The 20,062-nt window shown below is 40.3% G+C and overlaps 2 protein-coding genes and 1 non-coding gene across 3 annotated transcripts; 1 reads left to right on the top strand and 2 right to left on the bottom strand.

Annotated features, from left to right (window-relative positions):
- The first annotated feature begins 1,278 nt into the window (after window positions 1-1,278).
- Window positions 1,279-10,905, top strand: LOC121617035 (apoptosis-inducing factor 3-like). Its single transcript, XM_041952015.1, has 19 exons — window positions 1,279-1,297; window positions 1,579-1,657; window positions 2,383-2,492; window positions 2,780-2,889; window positions 2,981-3,025; window positions 3,634-3,715; window positions 4,398-4,510; window positions 4,608-4,694; window positions 4,964-5,055; window positions 5,475-5,605; window positions 6,178-6,293; window positions 6,397-6,468; window positions 6,610-6,673; window positions 7,273-7,349; window positions 7,584-7,701; window positions 8,681-8,779; window positions 9,390-9,465; window positions 9,597-9,701; window positions 10,872-10,905. The coding sequence occupies exons 1-19, from the start codon at window positions 1,279-1,281 to the stop codon at window positions 10,903-10,905; spliced, it is 1,629 nt and encodes a 542-aa protein (XP_041807949.1).
- A 4,540-nt stretch (window positions 10,906-15,445) lies between these two features.
- Window positions 15,446-17,805, bottom strand: c14h17orf97 (chromosome 14 C17orf97 homolog). Its single transcript, XM_041952776.1, has 2 exons — window positions 17,691-17,805; window positions 15,446-15,837 (listed from the first exon to the last, which is right to left on the bottom strand). Exons 1-2 carry the CDS (start codon window positions 17,803-17,805, stop codon window positions 15,446-15,448), a joined length of 507 nt encoding a protein of 168 aa, XP_041808710.1.
- A 1,086-nt stretch (window positions 17,806-18,891) lies between these two features.
- trnaw-cca lies at window positions 18,892-18,963 on the bottom strand. The gene has a single exon. It is a non-coding gene; the product is annotated as a tRNA-Trp (tRNA).
- Between the last annotated feature and the right edge of the window lie 1,099 nt (window positions 18,964-20,062).

Below are 20,062 nucleotides of genomic sequence, written 5' to 3' on the forward strand. Positions count from 1 at the left end.
TCCTCTTGTCATTTGAAGTAATAAACTGTTCACTGATAACAGCTGAAGGGTCAACGATGACACGACCTCATGGAGTGATTCCCTTCCTGCCAGAAAATAATAGTTAAATCCATGTTGAACGCTGAATTTTGTGCTTGCCCGTTGATAAATTTCACATTTTTGGATCTTCAGTTAACCTGCTGTGCTCTGACTGAACTATTCTGTGAGTAAAGATGAATTAACTGGAATTAATAAGTTGGAAGTGTACCAATTCAACACTGTCCTCTCCCTGTAATCAGTAACAAACACTATTATTATACTGTCATTTCATTCATTCAAGCTGCCTACATAAGTACAATTTGAGGTTCTTGTACTTTACTTGATTGTTTCCATTTTTGACCTCATACTTCGACTCCACTACATTTATCTGATAATTTAAGTCACTCGTTACTTTGCAAATTCAGATTTATAACAAATAGAACAAATAAATAAACTGAGATATCATAAAAAATAAATTAGCCCCTCCTTTATCAGCTGCAACATTAAAGTGATGGACACGTTAATGGATCAATTATTATAATCCAATAATTGATAAACATTATTCTGAAATGGGCCATTCTGGATAATGAGTACTTTATTCTTGGTCCTTCAAGCATATTTTGATCATAAAACATTTGTGCTGATTTTGAATGCAGGAGTATTTCTACACTGTGATATTTCTACTTTAACTGCACCTCAGCTCAATAATACTGTCAACGTTTAATCATTTAGTAACTGAGTGATTTTCTGCGCAGCGTTTTAAATCCTTGAGCTTTGCATGAATCTTGAAACTTGAAACGATGAGCGAATGACAGAAGGCTACCTCCGGTTTTGTAAGTTGTGCTTTGTTGCCTGTTCATTCAGTGACGACTGCCTCGTCAGCCTTTCTCTATACTGCCACTGTGAAACACAAAAGACCACCATCGCCTTTCTCTGCAACAATAACGGGGCTGAACATGACCAGTGACATCACTGAAACTGCTCATTCACCGGACACCCAAAAGTAACTTTTTGGATGATTTTACCTTTTGTCTAATCAAACCCAAATTGTCCACTTTTCACAGTCTCCCAGGATCAAGGGATGAGGGTTGGGGATGGACCGGTTGCCGTGGAAACGGACTCCTATCCCATCATTGAGCTGATGAGCAGAAAACAAACCGAGACCGTGGAAAAACTTCTTTCAGTGGAGCATCTGGCTTACTTTTAATGTGTCTGCTGGGGCTTTGTGTATATTTTTGGTGTGACTATTGAATCAGAGACATGTCTGGGACCAAACCACGTGAGTAACCTGTTTGAATTCTTATCGCCTGAATAACAGACGAGTTGGATAGTTGGCAGAGGTCAAACACTTCATCAGTCAGTCCCTGAACTCAGTTTAGTCTCTGGGTGTTTTCTGAGTGTCTGAAACAAAAGTAACGATCTGTATCATTAATTAAACTACATCTTTAATGCAGTTTGTTTGCATTCCTGGAAGATTTATTTGCATGCGCTCGTATGTGTGTGTATTAATGTGTGTGTGTGTGTGTGTGTGTGTGTGTGTGTGTGGGTGCGTGGGTTCAGCCCGTCAGGAGTTTCCGGACTCTGATCCAGAGGAGATGACAGAGGTGGTGTGTCTGGAGTCAGACCTGCAGGATGGACAGTAAGGAGGGGGATATTCGCAACCTGGCAACCCTAAATGTGCTTTTATTTATTCATCAGGCCAAAATGATTCATAAGTCAACAAATGATGATAGCCTCACAAATGTGTAGCCAAACATGTATCTCTGACAAAGGCACAAACAAAGCAACGACCTGACTTAAACATCGATACTTAAAGTATTTAAATTGTGTATGAAACATTAATCCAACAACTCTACAGCCATGTTAGCAACTCTGTGAGGATGTACTTAGACACAGCTCTGATATGAGCTAAATGCTAACATGCTCTCAGTGACAATGTTAGCATGCTGATGTTTAGCAGGCACATTGTTTACCAGGTTCACCGTCTTAGTTTGGCATGCTAACATTTGCTAATTAGCACTGAACAGAAAGTACAGCAGAGGCTGTTGGGGAATGAAGTCAGTTTTGAACCCGTTTTGCAGGTATTTCAGTCAAAGTTTTGGACAAACTGGAATTTTGACCAGGGGCTCATCACAGATTCATCCCCTGGGGACCATGAATGTTTAGACTAAGTTTCATGGCAGTCATGCATGACGGTTTCCAACTGGATCAAAGTGTTTGGACTTTAGAGACACAAGCACAAGCCTTAATCAACAGATACAAAAACAAAGATACTAAATGAATGACTTATTTTCAAGCACACAAATAAAAATGTAATTTGGATGTAGAGCTGCAGTATCTGTGTGTGTGTGTGTGTTACCTCAGGATGATGGAGGTGGAGGTGGGACATCACAGCGTGCTGTTGACGCGCAGCGAGGGGAAATACAGTGCCATCGGTAACCAGTGCACGCATTACGGCGCTCCACTCAGCAAAGGTATGGAGCATGAACACGGCGTCAGTCTATTAACTCACATTTTGATTTGTCACACAAAGTTCATCTATCATGCTGTCACGTTTTATCCACACAGATTTGTTTTTTTTTCTGTGGTGACACAACTTCATGCAACACTTCTTTGCTTTATTTTATCATTTAGGCAGATAAAAATGTAAATATAGATGAAAAAAACAGCATCTTCAATGTGTTCTGCAGTTTAGAAGTCTTGAATTATAGCTACCTGTCTCAACACTAACACTATGTAAATCGTGTGTGTGTGTGTTTAGGGGTTATCACAGGCCACACGGTGCGCTGCCCGTGGCACGGCGCCTGTTTCAACGTCCATACAGGAGATCTGGAGGAGTACCCCGGCATAGACTGTCTACCCTGCCACAAGGTACCAACTGGAGAGACCTGCAGACAAACAGACATTCGGTGTATGAGGACACCTGCCATCAGATTTGATTTGTCTTTTTTCTCTATTGAAGGTTAAAATTCAAAACAGCAAAGTGCTCGTTTCTGTAAACAAAAAGGTGAGTCGGCAACCTTTTCTTCTTCTGTTGATGTTTCTTCAGTGCTTCCTGTCTCATCACATCTTGGTACATTTTCTCTTTTGGGTGTGGAAATAATGGCACATGGTATATTATATTACATTACATTGCAGTATTTTGTGTTTGTGTTCAATAATTCTGACAGTGTTTTTGCTGTTGAAGTGGTTCAGAGGTAAAGTGGTCCTGCTGTTAAATAAACTCTCCTGTGACACATTCAAACCACACACATTAAGGTAACACAGCAAACTGGTTGTCTTTAACATGTACAAAGGCTTAGTGTAGTAAATAGCATATACAGAATGACTGTTCTGACTTCTCATAGCAGCAACAGCTCAGGTGTTACTAATAACATTAACGAAGGCTCTGTTCCATTCAAGTGTGCGCGTAAGTCGTGACGGCGAGCATAGGTGAAAACACCTGCGTGGGATCATTATTAACTGTACAGTTACTGGAACAGTATCAGCGAGAGCAGAAGGCCACTTTGTAATGTTGTATATATAGTAGTATAGTAATACTGTACTTGGGATATTTTAGGTGACTACATATCTTTTATACTTTTGACCATTTTTTTTACATGATGCATGATTCAGACTCTCAGGCTGGAAAAAAGAATAAAGAATATGGGAACTGCTGTACCAGGAGTTACTCACACTATTCTGCTGCTGGGAGGAGGTGAGCGTGGACCACTCTGCGTGTCTTTGTTTATACGTGTGTGTGTGTGTGTGTGTGTGTGTGTGTGTGTTACTGTCACAATGGCAAATATGTTTTGGTTCCAGCTTCTTAAATGTGAGGATTTGCTGCTTTTCTGTTTTATTCTATTGTAAATCTAAATTGTAACAAGCATATTCAGTGGTTTCTGACATTTTATAGAGTAATTGATTAATTAGTCCATTAAATAATGTTTGTTGCTGTCAGAACTACTTTATCACTTTTAATGCATGTTTACCAGCCCTGCTCCACTTTTAAACTGCTTTGTAGTTGTTGTTTTTTTGTTATATCACTTAATTAAAAGCTAAAACAACAAAGCTACTTAACTACAAACTGGACTAAAACTAGAAGCTAGGACCAAACTCTAAACATATACAGTGATAGTGCCTGGTAATACCATGTACTTGTTAAGTGCAGGTCTAGTAGAAATTGTATAATGTCTTGTGCTGTATTGAGACAGTGAGGTGCTTCATTGGATCAGCAGTGAGTTATTGGATAGAAATACAAGTAGAACAAAATCAGCTCTGGTTATAATTTGACAGTGCACACAGACATTTAACATTATTAGATGAACAGAGACGAATAAGTAATATAATGAATGCCCTCACATTGTGTGTGACACTGTGTTAACTCTCTGTAAGCGCAGGAGCTGCGTCGCTGATCTGCGCTGAGGTTCTGCGGCAGGAAAACTTCGGCGGCAGAATCATCATGGCCACCAAAGACGAGCTCTTACCTTACGACAAAACCCGACTCAGCAAGGTGCTGCAGAGCGACTGACGCCGTGCAAACACAGACATTTTAGTGATGAATATGTGCATGTTATTTTCTCCATTCACACCCTAAACGCATCTCACAGGTAATGAATGTGGAGAGTGACAGCATTCTGCTGAGGAGGATGGAGTTTTTCCATCAGTATGACATCGAGGTGTGGCTCAAGAAAGAAGTGAGTCTCCACGCATCCTCAGACTTGTTGTATAATCCTCATCTTGCTTGTGACTACATTGTGCAATTGGTGTTTATGGTGCTTTGAACTGTATTTTGGCTGATGCACAATGTTGTCTGCAAAGTCAGTTTTGCACTGGGCAGTAAACGACATGTGAATGTTGTCCTGGGACTGAGCTGCGGATCAGGTCCTGAGTGCGGGTGGATTCATGGTGCTTTAGATTTAAAGGCCACGTTGTGAAACTGAGTGGACTCCCGCTGTGTTTACAGGTGCTGTCAGTGGACACAGACAAGAAGACGGTCACGTTTGATGATGGTTCAGTCCAGTCCTATGATCAGCTTCTGATCTCAACAGGCTGCAGGTACAGATTGATACACAACAAACACTGTGCATGTGTGGATGGATGTGTTTCTGTACCAACACTGTGTGCAGGTTGTTAAAATAAAAGTGACAATCAGAAACAACACACTTAAACAATAAACAAGGAATTAATACAAGCAGTTACAAGAATCATAAAAAACATCAGACAATATAGCTTTAAAATCTCCAGTGGGGATGCAGGACTGCCAACATCAGTGCGTACATAAGGGACATCCAAAGCTAAGTTGTTATTGGCCTGTGTGCTAAGGGACTCAAATTTCTCAGCTTCTCAGCTACAGAACAGATGACTCATTGACTTTCACAATAGTGAAAAACTTTGTATAAGGGAAGTGATCAGTGTTGCATCACCACTACACTGCACTGCATTGCTTATAAACAGAGTCATGGCCTGTCCTTTAGAGCAAAGGGTCTGGATGTGCCGGGCATGAAGTTGGACAACGTCAAGATGTTGGAGACACCAGAGGACGCGCGACAAATCCACGCAGCCTGCCTGGGCTGCAACGTCGTCCTCGTGGGAACCTCTTTTGTTGGTACAGTGTTTGCAGTGTAAAAATATGTGCTCACTTTTACATTAGTGTGGACTGGTGACGTGCATGAAATGAAAATAAACTAAAAGCACATCGAAAAATACTCATAAAACATTTGGTTCAACTAATGTCCTGCCTCTAACTAGACAGAAAGCCAGTCGGACAATAGAGTGTCTACTCAGAGACAGTTGCTACCATTGTAAAAATATTTTTTTCCTCAAACTGCAGTGACCAATTACACTCTTACTCACATCCAAATGTGAAACTGTCTGCAATAAACTCCACCAGAGATATTAAGGAAAAATGTACCAACTTTACGCTTCACAGGAACAACCAATAATATTGACTGTGATGTTTGCGCTCATATCATAGAAGAGTGGACTGTGGGCCCGCGTGGACGTCTGCGCTCTCTGATTGCTCCTCAAGTTCATTTGTTATATTTTGACTTGCCTGACATTTTAATACTTTTTGTCAGGTTCAGGGCTCCGTACAGTTGCAGTCATTTTCATTTGTTTGTTTTTCATTTTCTACTTCTTGGTATTCTCTACTGCACCTTCAATAACTTTACTTTTCAGGCATGGAAATTGCATCTTACTTGATTGGCAAAGCCTCCAGTATCACGGTGATCGGCAGCAGTGAGCTGCCGTACCAGAACACCCTGGGCCGGGAAATTGGCAAAGTCACCATGATGGTAAGAAAGAGAGGCAGAGAGGGAGAAAGAGCCCTTAATGACGTCCTCTCGTTGCTTCTCCTTTCAGTTGTTGCTTGTAGTTTAAACTCTGCTGTTCCTGCAGATGCTGTCAGAGAAAAACGTGAGATTCTACATGAACGATAACGTGACAGAGGTCAGAGGCGTGGATGGCAAGGTAAAGTGGACAAATACCCATTGTGCCAGTTTGGTTTATCAAATTCAGACCAGACCATCAGCAAACACTGAGTGGCATTTTGTTTTGGGGAAATATGAACGCTTTCAGGTCTTCCTGTCTCATTGTGCTTTTCTCCTCAAGGTGAAGGAGGTTGTGCTTAAAAGTGGAAAAGTTATCCCGGCAGAAGTTTTGATTGTTGGTATTGGTAAGTGCAATACACACACTTTTTGTGATCTCCCTATCTTCATCACTTTTTCTATTCATTACCTTCATTGCTCTTTAACGTCTTCACATTATCAATGCTTAATGTGTGCAGAAACCACAGGGTAAAAATCACCTTTTTAGTTGCCTCATTATTTCTTGTCTTGGATCAGTAACTTCCTGTTGTCTCCACTGGTTGCCTAGCAACAACTCAGGGCCAAGACATGGTCTGGCACAAAACCCCTCGGAAAACCACGAACAGTCTTTAAACTTCTGTTCATGAACAGATTAAAGTAACAAGGTTTAACGTGTTATGAGTTTTTGAGATGCTGTAAGGCTGTTTCACCTGTGCCCAGTCTTTATGCTAAGCTAAGCTAAGCTAACAGCCTGCTTTTTGGAGCTTCGTATTTATGGGACAATCATCAGAGTGGTATCAGCCTTTTCTGTGTTCTGTTACATGTTTTTGTAATTGTATTGTATTTCGTAACAACACACAAATAGTCCTGATGGATTCAGTGTTTCAGAGAAATAAATAGAGCTGAGAAAAAAATGCCATTCCAACCAAATCTGAAAGCTCTTCGTCCTCTCTCTTTCTTCCACCAGGCGTCAAACCCAACTCGGAGTTCCTGCGGGGCAGCAAAGTACAGATGGACTCCAAAAACTTTGTACCAGTCGACAAGGTCAGCACACAAGTACACAACGCATCATTTGCTATAGCAGAATACTGGAACGCGCTATCAGTTCAAAGTGATTATATGTAATACTCGTAAAAGAAGTGTCAGTGTCAGTGAAGTGTCAGAAGTATGTTTCTTGAGCAGTTAACTAGGGAACAGCTTCTCAGGAGCGTTGTGGTTAATAAACGTGTGCTTCCTCACATTAACCATCAGTTCCCTGCCTGTATCTCCCTAACACAGTACATGCGCACCAATGTCCCTGATGTGTTCTGTGGGGGCGATCTGGCCACCTTCCCCCTGGCGATGGCCAAAAACCAGCTGGTGAACATCGGACACTGGCAGATGGCACAAGCGCATGGTAATGTAGTGATAACTCAAATGTAGTCACACAGCCCCGGGCCGGTTTCATGAAGACTGTGGCTCAGATTGAACTAATAGTCAGACTTCAGACTTCACCACTCAAAGCTGTTTAGTTCTTCACTATCTTAACTAGGAATCATTTCTCATTCATTCTGGGTAATTGCTTTTTTCAAAGCAAACATGGCTGACTGAGTGACCGTGTTAAACCAAACAGGTCTGTTCACTCCAGCAGGTTACTGCCGTCTCTCCTTATTGCTCAGTCCACAACACCGTCAGCAAAATATTTAAATTTTGCGCTATTTTCTGCTTTTTTTCACTTTGTTTCATCGGTACACATGTGTCATTGATTGTCACCATAGAAACACTGGTCAGTGGTAGCAATCCATGATTATTACCATGGACACATGACCCTCAGTACTGAGTTAGCCTACTGAGGGGTTTGGGCGGCTAACTGCTGAGATATAAGATAACTCTAATTTGCAGTTGACTAATCTGAGGGCAAAGTTAAAACTGACCCCTGAACTCTAATTTAATACCAAAAAAATTCAGCTTTTTAATGAAATAGTTATGTGGAATGATTGTGTTTAGTTTAGGATTAAAGGTCTAGTGTGAAGGATTTAGTGGCATCTAGTGGTGAGGTTGCAGATGGCAACCAGCTGAACACCCCTCATCTCACCTTCCTCTATGGTGGTTGCTAAAAAAACAGGGAAACATTGGACTGTGAGTAGATAATGGAGTGAGTAAATATTGTGAAGAATAATTGCCTCCAGTGTGACTTTTCTGTATAGTAAATCAAGAGACAAAACAGATATGCTGCAGACATCCAGGCAGAAGGAAAGTAGCAAAAAAACTTACTTTGCTTATTCCACTTTATCTGTTATTCTTTTTCATATATTACGTGTTTAATATCTGCATCTACACTATCTTGCATGGTTTTATTTCCAGTTAAACATAAATGTTTCTTTATTGTTATTCAGGGAGAATAGTAGCTCTGAACATGCTGGATAAACCAACTGAACTGAACTCAGTTCCTTTCTACTGGACCGTCCTACTGGGTAAAACCATCCGATATGCAGGTGGGTACACACACACACATACACCACACACACACCACACACACACAAATCTTCACCTCTAAAATTTCATTGTTTACGTTATGGGGTTCAGCATTTCTGGCCCCACAAAGTTGCCGGACCCCACACTGTGAGTGGGCTTCCAGTGTTGGACCCCAACCCAAAGAAGCACCCATACAGACACACACGATACACACACATGTTTGCATATGTTTGTATGTATCATTCAACTTGACACAAACCCCATAATGCATAATAATGCTAAGTGCAGCCACACTGAGACACCTTCATTGTCACATGGTTGAGGTTGTTGCAGCATTTTGACACAAACCTCAGCCAAACATGAGCAGATGCAGGAAGTTAGATGTAGGAATACTGTTTCTATTTTTTTTTAATTATCATATGAAGTTATTTTGATTGTTTGTATCTTACTATGTTAGTCAATAACTAGCTCACTAACTGGACCCTTTAATCATAGAGCAGCAGACCCAAACTGTTTATCCTGCTGCTGTATGAATAGGCTACATAGACAGAATCCCACCATGATAGGTTTCAAATTCTTCCATTTATCACCATTAAATGTAACTTCTGTTTTTATTGTGGTTGTGTGCAGGCTTTGGGGAGGGATACACTGACATTGTAATGAAAGGAAAGTTTGAGGACAGGAAGTTCCTGGCATTGTACATCAAGTAAGTTGAGAAAAACAGCTACTCTTGTTCACGAACGGCATCTGCACCCAGAAAAATGCAACTCCATTAACAAATATATGTTGAAACATATGTAACGTATGTTTTTATTTGTTTTATTTTTTCACCGGTAGGGGCGATGAGGTCATAGCGGCAGCGAGCCTAAACTATGACCCAGCAGTGTCTGCAGTAGCTGAGAGGCTCGTATCAGGAAAAGTCATCACAAAGAAAGAGGCTGAGTATGTAAAATCTGTTTTATGTTTTGATTGATGATCTTTTTGAAGTATATTTTTGCTCAGGCAACAGTAGCGAGCCTGTGGGAAATGAAGGCAGAGAGCTATGGATAACATGCATCAAAGACCCCCAATTAGACTCAAACAGGGATGTTGCAAATTCACTGCACATAAAGCTTTAAAGCTTTAAAGCTGCTAAATACAATTCCTTCATAATAAATTATGTTTTACACAGCATCCCAACTTTTTTAGAATCTGGGTTGGACATGAGCGATAACACACAGTGTGTATTGATTTACACACATAAAAGTGTCTTATGACGCCTATCTCATGTTCACCATAGAAAAAAGTTCAAATCATCATCACTTTTCTAACTCTAGTCCAGCTAACACATTGTTCGGTCAGTGAGAGTTATAATCTTGTACTGAAGCATTGTTACTCACAGTTTAATATACCTTACAGACTAATATAGAACAGTGGTTAAACTGTTCACAGGGTCCTGGTTTAAGGTGCCCTGTTATACAAGTTCTGGCTCCAAATCAGAAACAAGAATTTCCCATGGCCATGGCATAATGTATTTGTAAACACTAATTAACTGTGGTACTTTGCTGTATTTATTGAAAACAAATGAGGTCATTTTCGACGTGATTTCAGACCTTAATTATACCGGCCGCTGTTTTTTAAAAGCCTACTGTAAACTACCTGCTCAGCACCAAACAGCAGAAAACACAGTTGCAGCTAGCTGGTGAACAGAGTCGAGCCCTCAGCAACTTCAGAGACTGATGTTTCCCTCAGGAGTTGGTGGAGACCAAAAACAGAGCTAAAAGACAGTGAAAATCATTTACGTTCGTCACACGGCCACAAACATAACTCCAAATTAATGATAGGGTCGCTCTGCAGGTGTTCGATGTGTAAATAAGCAGTTAACTGTTTTCTGACAAGTTAAAAGGTGATGATGTGTCAGTGTTCACAACTTGTTTCTGCTGCCCTCGAGTGGCCAGAAAAATCAGTGACTGCAGTTATAAGTGAGCATTTTTGGGGTAATTATTTTATAATTGTATGCTTATCTCTGTGACGAACATATAAGAAGCACAGGAGAGGAACAAACTGGGGCTAACCAAGTGCATGAAGTGCTGTAAGTCCACTCCTGTCCTCTCTTTTTCCTCTTCCTGACAGATCCGATGACCTGAGCTGGCTGCAGCTGTCCTGATCAACACTTTCCTCCAATCACCCGCTCAACACATCATCTGCACGATGTCGACATGCAGCCAGAATGCCATTCATCTGTCTCTTCGTCACCACGGCTCTCACCAAGGACAAAAAGTTTCGAGACCTGGGTTAAAGTGTTTGATCCAGAACAGACAGAAAAAAAAGCAGAATCCACAGTGAAGTTTATAGTAACAGTGTTGAAGTATTGGATTTAAACTGTACGTCATGTGAGGGGGACTCCACCATGAAAACAACAAATACCTCAGATGGATGTGGCTTTTGGGACTTCTTTTTTAGTCTTAACATTTTTTATCATTTCATTAGATTTTGTTTTTTAATTTAAATGGCTTTATGTCTCCAAAAGGTATTTCAGTAGCAGTCCAGAGACATCACATCTGGGATGCCTCAGTATGTTCTCTGCTGTTAATATTTGAAAGGTGGCGTACGCTGCTTTTTACTTGGATGGGGCTGCTGGAAAAACACAAGTGACCTTAATGGCCACTGTGGTCCGGTCAGTGAGTCGTAGGGGGGATTAGGACAACAGAGGGGGAGTGTTCAGCTCTTTGAAGCAGAGATGCTGAAATAGGCAACGGCAACAAAACACACCAACAGGGAACAATAGGCCGTCGACAAACAGCACACAAAGGCAGAGTGACAAAACGTGCACAAAAGAAATGCTGTGTTTTCCTCTCTTTTCCCCTCTGGCTCACTGCTGGTTTATCACTGTCTTTACCTCACACCTCTCTTCACGCCTCCACATTTCACTTCCCTCTCAGCACCCTTCCTGTCAACAGCATGCCTCAGTTCACTGTACGCAGGGGTGGCAGAACCTTTCAAGGCCAGTACCAGCTATGATATTTTAGTATTGAAGGTGCCAGTTTCTTACATTTTGTACTAACGTTGTATGTAGAAGATCTGGAACTTTATATCTTTACAGGGATGGAAGATATAGATAAAATCCTATATCACTGTATATGTAGTATATATACAGTGGTATGAAAAAGTATCTGAACCCTTTGGAATTTCTCGCATTTCTGCATCAAGTCACCATCAAATGTGATCTGATCTTCGTCAAAAATCACACAGATGAAAAAACAGTGTCTGCTTTAACTAAAACCACCCAAACATTTATAGGTTTTCATATTTTAATGAGGATAGCATGCAAACAATGACAGAAGGGGGAGGAATAAGTAACTGAACCATCACATTTAATATTTTGTGGACCCCCCTTTGGCAGCAGTAACTTCAACCAGACGCTTCCTGTAGCTGCAGATCAGTCTGGCACATCGATCAGGACTAATCTTGGCCCATTCTTCTTTACAAAACTGCTGTATTTCAGTCAGATTCCTGGGATGTCCGGCATGAATTGCTGTCTTGAGGTCATGCCACAGCATCTCAATGGGGTTCAAGTCTGGACTTTGACTTGGCCACTCCAGAACGTGTATTTTGTTCTTCTGAAACCATTCTGAAGTTGATTTACTTCTGTGTTTTGGATCATTGTCTTGTTGCAGCATCCATCCTCTTTTTAGCATCAACTGTCTGACAGACAGCCTCAGGTTTTCCTGCAAAACATCCTGATAAACTTTTGAATTCATTTTTCCATTAATGATTGCAAGTTGTCCAGGCCCTGAGGCAGCAAAACAGCCCCAAACCACCCTCCACCATGCTTCACGGTGGGGATGGGGTGTTGATGTTGGTGAGCTGTTCCATTTTTCCTCCACACATGACGTTGTGTGTTCCTCCCAAACAATTCAACTTTGGTTTCATCAGTCCACAAAATATTTTGCCAAACTTCTGTGGAGTGTCCAAGTGCCTTTTTGCAAACATTAAACGAGCAACAATGTTTTTTTTAGACAGCAGTGACTTCCTCCGTGGAGTCCTCCCATGAACACCATTCTTGGCCATAGTTTTACATATAGTTGATGTGTGCACAGAGATATAAGTCTTTAGCAGACACTCTAGGGTTCTTTTTTACCTCTCTGAGTATTCTACACTGAACTCTTGGCGTCATCTTTGGTGGACGGCCACTCCTTGGGAGAGAAGCAACAGTGCCAAACTCTCTCCATTTGTAGACAACTTCTCTGACTGTCGATTGATGAACATCCAGACTTTTAGAGATGGTTTTGTATCCTTTCCCAGCTTTATACAAATCAACAATTCTTGATCGCAGGTCTTCAGACAGCTCTTTTGAGCGAGCCATGGTGCACATCAGACAATGCTTCTCATCAGGACAATTCTTACCAGGTGTGTGTTTTGTGGGCAGGGCAGCTTTAAGCTACTCGTCAGTAATTGGGCACACAGCTGACTTAAATTGTTTGGTAAAAATTGGTTTCAATTGCTCTTTAAGTCTCCTTAGGCAGAGGGTTCAGTTACTTATTCCTCCCCCTTCTGTCATTGTTTGCATGCTATCCTCATTAAAATATGAACACCTATAAATGTTTGGGTGGTTTTAGTTAAAGCAGACACTGTTTTTTCATCTGTGTGATTTTGACAAAGATCAGATCACATTTGATGGTGATTTTATGCGGAAATGTGAGAAATTCCAAAAGGTTCAGATACTTTTTCATACCACTGTGTGTGTGTGTATATATATATATATATATATATATATATATATATATATTATGCGGAAATGTGAGAAATTCCAAAGGGTTCAGATACTTTTTCACACCACTGTGTATATATATATATATATATATATATATATATATATATATATATATATACACACACACACACACCGTAATTTTATATCACAATAATATATTGGCGTTTATGTGGTAATATAATCTGCAAAATCAATTGAGACATCATTAATGGAAAAATGATCAATTCGTATTCAAAAAAAAAATGCCATAAAAAACAATATTTGTATTAAGAACAAGCAACATATTTTATATTGTCTACTGGTATATATCGTCATTCATGTTAATTAAACTGATAAGGTCACAGATCATTAAGGAAACACTCTTGAAGCAATTTGTAGATTAATTTCCATCCTTCTGCTCATTTTACTGGCATAGGCAACACTGACTCCCCTCATACTCCTGCAGCCACACACCTCTCATAGAATTTCATTTACAGCATCATACTGTCAAGAAACGGCTTAAAATTAAAACTGTATCCACCAGGACGCCTTTAAGCCTGACTGTGCACCCAAACACATTGCTACAAGTAAGTGATTTACCATATTATGAATTCTTGAGTTAAGAAGCATATCAGTTTTGTTCTCCTGAGGACTTCAAGTGAAAAATGTTCTTTGCCTCTTATAACATTAAAAAGGAAAAGCTACAGCACTGAACATCAGTCTTCATTTTAGTAGCAGTTTTGTCATCAATGCAGGGAGAAATAACAGGGATGTACTTGTCATTTGAACTTTTTGTCTTGTGTTTCACTTTGTTCATGCATTAAAAAAAATCTCAGGCAAAACAGCACCGTCTCTTCTACATTCATTCATCGACGATTCATTGGGTGTTGGGGTGTATGATGCTTGACTTTTCTGCCATCTATCGTCCAGCAGCAGGAGTATTTCTAAGGCTTGTTTCAGCAGGGATGGGAACAACAAACCACAACGTGAAATGGGCCTCTTTGTATATTCAGTTCTATAATTACAAAACGAGTTGCATAAGATTTGCACAGTCATACATCTCAGAGATGGAGCTGCGATTCAGTAATTTGCCAGGATTAAAGAAACATATGATAATAATGATGTCTGAGGAGGCAACAAAACTAAAATTTTACACTGAAAACATTAAGTTCGGCCTAAATATAAGATTTTAGGCTTTTTAAAGTTGTAGTGTCTTTTAATTTGCTTTTAATAGTTAAGAGCATAGAGCCGCATGAAATAAACAGAAAGAGACAAGGGGCATATCCCTGGCTGGATTCAGGACCTGGCACTTTAGATCAGTGTTTATGCTGACCCATTTAACCCTCCTATTGTCTTTGGGTCAATTTTGACCTGTTTTCAAGTGTTCGCATATCATATAGTAGATGGGAAGACAATACGAGGGTTAATTTGATAATTTGACAGCCTAGTAGCATGTTGTTGCAGTCACATTTCAGTTGTAATTAAACACCTTCACACCCACTCTGGTGGATGGCTTTCTGGGTATTTTTGTAAAGAAAAAAAAGATCCATGTAACCCTCCTGTCCGTCACTGACATACAGATGTGGGGGGTGTCATCAGTGGTGTCATCCTGATTGGGTTTCAGTCTTGAAAGATCAACTTTGGGTCTTTTCTTGAGGTCTTACATAATTCAGAAGCACAAGATAAACTGTGCAAATCCTCTATTAAGTTTTCAACAGGCCCATTCAGCGGGGGGACATCCTGTCCTCGTCCGCGGACAGTCGTGGAACATTTTGTACCTGACAGAGGGAGCGTTTCTATCAAGGTATTCAGTTGGCATCATACTCATTTTCTCTTTAGTCCAACTTCAACAACTGAACAAATAAAGCCTGAGATGGCAGCAGAAGGCTCTCAGTTGTTTCTTTAATTCACTCCTGTTTGACAGATCCAGCCAAAGGCTCTCTGAAAAGTCTTCTCAGTACTGGGTTTCCTTTAACAGAGCCTCTCGATGTGAGAGGTAACGCTGTCGCCTGTTGGCCCTGTACAGCTCCAGCCTCTTCTCGTCCGCATGGGGGTCCTCCATCACTCCCTCCCACCTCAGGCTCTCCCTGGCCTGGGCGCTGAGCTCTGCCACGTACCCCTGCACCGGAGCTCCACTTCCACTGGTTTTGTTTGTCGCTGTCAGCGGGGACGATGAATCCTCGGGGTGCTTTTTGTTCCTCCGACCGCTGCCAGCAAACTGTTCTCCGTCCTTCTTACTGGTAGCTCTGAGCCTGGGCGGCTGGCCTCGAGGCTGACCGGGACTCTGTGGGGACAGCAGGGACACGGGCAAGGTCTCAGGAGGCAATAACACAGCCTGAAGTTTCTCTGTAGGGAGGCAACATAAACATGTAGGTTCATGCACACTGCCAAACAAAGCTGAAGGTTTGGATTACTAATGACTCCCTCTGGAGTTAAAGGGCTGATGGCTTGGTTTACAGTAATGAGCTGTAATGAGCCAGTGATGGGAAGTAACACTGGGGGCCTGTTCTCTAGTGACCCATTCAACCCTGCAGGGAATCCTCTGCCATCGCCACATGATCCTCATACTGGTGTTTACATTGTGTACATTTACAGTGACCTTCATTTGAACTGCAATGATACATCAGGGTCACTTCAAATTATTTTTCTAATTCTTCAACTCTGCGGCATGACTAATTATGAATGAATGCTGTGAGGGAGGACTCAGAGCTTTCAGCCTTTTCATTGTGTGACAGTTTGTATGAGAATACTGTCTGTGTTTGTTGGCAATGTTTACTCCGTCAGGAATTCTAGAGGATCTGCTTTTAATAAAAAAAATGTGGCACGATAATTTCATTTCCTTTACTGTAACAAAGCCTCGAGACTCAAATCTATTTTTCAATCCTGCATTTTTGCGGGGAATGCATGTGGATTTCATTTTTACAGTTTCCAATCAGGTTGTAGGCAGTCTTGCCATGTATTACATATTAACTCGTTTTCTAACAACAGAATTCAGAGTTTTTATGCATCTTTAAGTGTGTGACATACTGATAAAGCCTTTTGTTTGTATTGGAGGCCACATAAACTATGCTATGAAAGAGCACACTGACTGTGTGCTCTTTCATAGCTTAAAGCAAATGCATGGTCTCCTTATATACTGCAGTGGCCTGCAGGCAGGACTTCAAGATGCAGACCGTGAAATGCAACAACCCCAGTATAAGTGCAGAGACTTTTGTTGCATGTCATCCCCCTACTCACTGTCAACTCTCTGCAAAAAAAAAAGCCTTAAAGAAAAAAAAGTCATAGCAATATGTCTGTAACACATTGGCCAATGCATACTGGAATATTAAGCAAGTCTGTTAAATATATGTCTACTTCCTTAACACAACTGCAGAATAATACCAGAAGAAATGTAAAATGTAATCCATCAAAATTTTTACTTTACATACTATTAAAGGAATTTGAAAAGTAAAATCATTCATTTTGGTCCCTTTCTGATTGCTAATTACTGTCAATGCATTACTTTATTGATGGTACATGGTTTAGCCATGCTGTTGAGTATTGTAAACTTTTCCAAGCATCATGTTATTTATGAGTTGCACTGTATATTTTGCATGTACAATCTTAATCTGAACACTAGCTGCTGTTCTAGGGGAGACATACTTAGAGGTAACTAATTATAATTTTCATTGTTTATTTTTTTTATTCCTGTCTTATTTACTGATCAATGAATGAATGTTTCTGTTTTTAAAATATCAGAAAAGAATGGAAAATGCAAGTTCCAAGAGCCCAGAGTGTTGTCTTCAAATTGCTTGTTTTTTTCCCCCAACCAATAGTGAACAACTCAAAATATCCCTTTTAAAATAATGTAAAACCGAGAGCAAATCCTAATGTTTCAGAAGCTTGAACCAGAGACCATTTAAGAGGCAATTATTGAGCCTTTTACTCCACATTTAATTGAAATATTCTGAGTTTATAAAATTTGCTACAGATGAAACTAAGCACTTCTATCTCAACAGTAACATTATTCTACACATTAATGCATAAATAATATTTAAAGATGTAATATAATCTATGACTGGCTATAGACATTTCCCCACATAATGAGTACTTTTACTTTTGAAAGTTCATGCCACTGATAATGAATGCAGAACTTCTGCATGTTATTTTTCCATTGAGGTACAGCTTCTTCTTCCAGCTCTTTAAAGCTTGTTGTTTACCTGCACTTCCTGGAAGAGTGGTGGAAGCAGCTGCTTTCTTCCGTGTCTTTTTCTTCTTTTTCTTGTCGGAGCTGCTGGATGACTGCAGCAGCTTACAGTTTTTGTCTTCTGGCATGTTGCCGTCTTGGCACACAGTGAAAAATGAATATATCTGTGCGGGGCTAAACTAGTTCACCGAGTCTGAAGACGACTGTGCCCCAGGATGACATGCCTCTCGGATGAATCCTCGCGGCAAGAAAGAAAGACAAACAGGCCCTTTTCACAGAGACCTGGAAAGACCTCTTTCGTGCTATTCGCTATTTTAAAACACGGTAATACATTTCACAAAGCGGCAGGAAAACGATGGATAACACTGGATGCTACATCGCTACCTCTGAAGTTTCGTGTTTGTTCCGTGGCGCACGTTTCCACAATCACGCTTCACCGCCGCGTTGCCAGGTGACGCGTCTCCATGGCAACAGAACACACCTCGTGCAGATTTTACAGCTTTTCATTTCGGTGGGAAAAAAACCCCAAAAACGTCTTTTTTGGAGCGAGTGGAAACATCCCATTAGTACAACTATATTTGCTCGGGTAAATAAAGTGAACTCTCTATGATGACATGGTGCATGTTGCAGAGTACAAGTAGTTTAGCATCTATCCCGAAGAGCAAAAAGCAGTTTAGAGTGAATATGTTTAGGGGCTATAGATAGAAAAAAACAGTAAGGTGTAGACAATACGCTATATAATATGATATATACAGTATGGACTGTACAAACATGTGCAGCAGCTACACCAGGCATATAACAAGTAGTCAATACACTAACGGTCAGAGATATATAGTTGCATTAATATCAATATACTATAGGTCAGATACATATCATATGGACAGTGGCATAATATGGGAGTATAACCTATGTGAGACCATATAAAGCTCAGGTAAGTATATGTAGTTGTGCAGCAGTATTGAGTAAGTATGAGTCATTAGCCAGTGAGGCACAGGTCGTCATTGCTTCACAAAGTTCAGATAGAGACGTATAAAAGAAAAAAAAAATACAAGAATGCGTTAAAGCACTATGCATTTCGCAAACTAGCTATAATAACTATCTGCTTGCAAGGGTTTAGACTCCATTATGAGCGGAGGAAACTCGCGATGTACACAACAACAGCTGTATATAATCCACGCAACACATTTGGATTCATTGGTGGCCAAACAAAGATTTGACCCCGACGTGATTTGAACACGCAACCTTCTGATCTGGAGTCAGACGCGCTACCGTTGCGCCACGAGGTCTGGATATAACTCGTAAAAATGAGCAAAATCAATACAGGGAAGACACGCGTGACCTCATTTATTATTAGAATTAGAATCTGATCAGATTAGATGTGGAGCACAAGAAAAGAGCCCGGCATTATGATGTAGACACACAACATTTGAATCTATAGAATGATATAGTCCACATACTGTCACTGCATGAAAATAGTGAGCAGGTGTATTTTAATGTGCTTATATACTAAATTATGCAAACAAGTGTGAGTGACACTTTAATCAGGTATAATACTGGGCTATGCAAAAAAAGTCAGTAATTGGAGTTACATAAATGATCTTTACCTCTGTCACTATTCGATATCCACTAAAGCCCTGGTTGACAGAAAACGATATGATAAATGCAAACAGTAAATTTAAACTATATACTTCTTGTCGCTGCAGTGAAATCAAATCTCAATATAAGTGAGCACACATGACCATCGGATGAAACCAGAGCAGTGTGAGACCTGTTGGTCCAGACTATTTTAAGCCCTTGGATAAATGTGGGCAATGGTCCTTCAGTCATTGATGAGATCTTTGAGAAAGCTGGACAGGGTTGGCCTTGAGCTGAAGTCACAATGACAAAGAACAAAGAGGACATGATTGTTTCTGCGAAAGAAAATGATGATAATTTGTATACATTCAATTTGTGTAACACTTCATTTCATTAATCTTGTGAAATATACTCCTGAGTCAATCTTTTGGGGTTTAAAGTGAGACCTTGTGACTTATTATATAAAAAAACAGTCTTTCTTTACAAACAAGACAGCAGGTCAGTTCAGTATACTCTGGAAATTAGAAATGTAAAAACCACATTTAAAGCTGGAATAACTGACTCACTTTAAACCATATTTAGACCAGCAGATATACAGAGCAACTTCGCATTGCATTCATCTTTCAATCACATTTCTGACCACTGCTAAGTGCTCCACTATGTTTAAGATTACCTGTCTGATGTTTGGTGTTCAGCAGGTGGTGTACAGTGGGTTTTCAGAGCTTTTTCACTGAGACTAGCTTCAAGATATAGTCAAAAACAAAGCTATGAGAGCGGTGACAGTGTACCAAAACAGTAAAGCCAAAACAA

Source organism: Chelmon rostratus, chromosome 14, assembly GCF_017976325.1.
Source record: "Chelmon rostratus isolate fCheRos1 chromosome 14, fCheRos1.pri, whole genome shotgun sequence".
NCBI classification, from domain to species: Eukaryota; Metazoa; Chordata; class Actinopteri; order Chaetodontiformes; family Chaetodontidae; genus Chelmon; species Chelmon rostratus.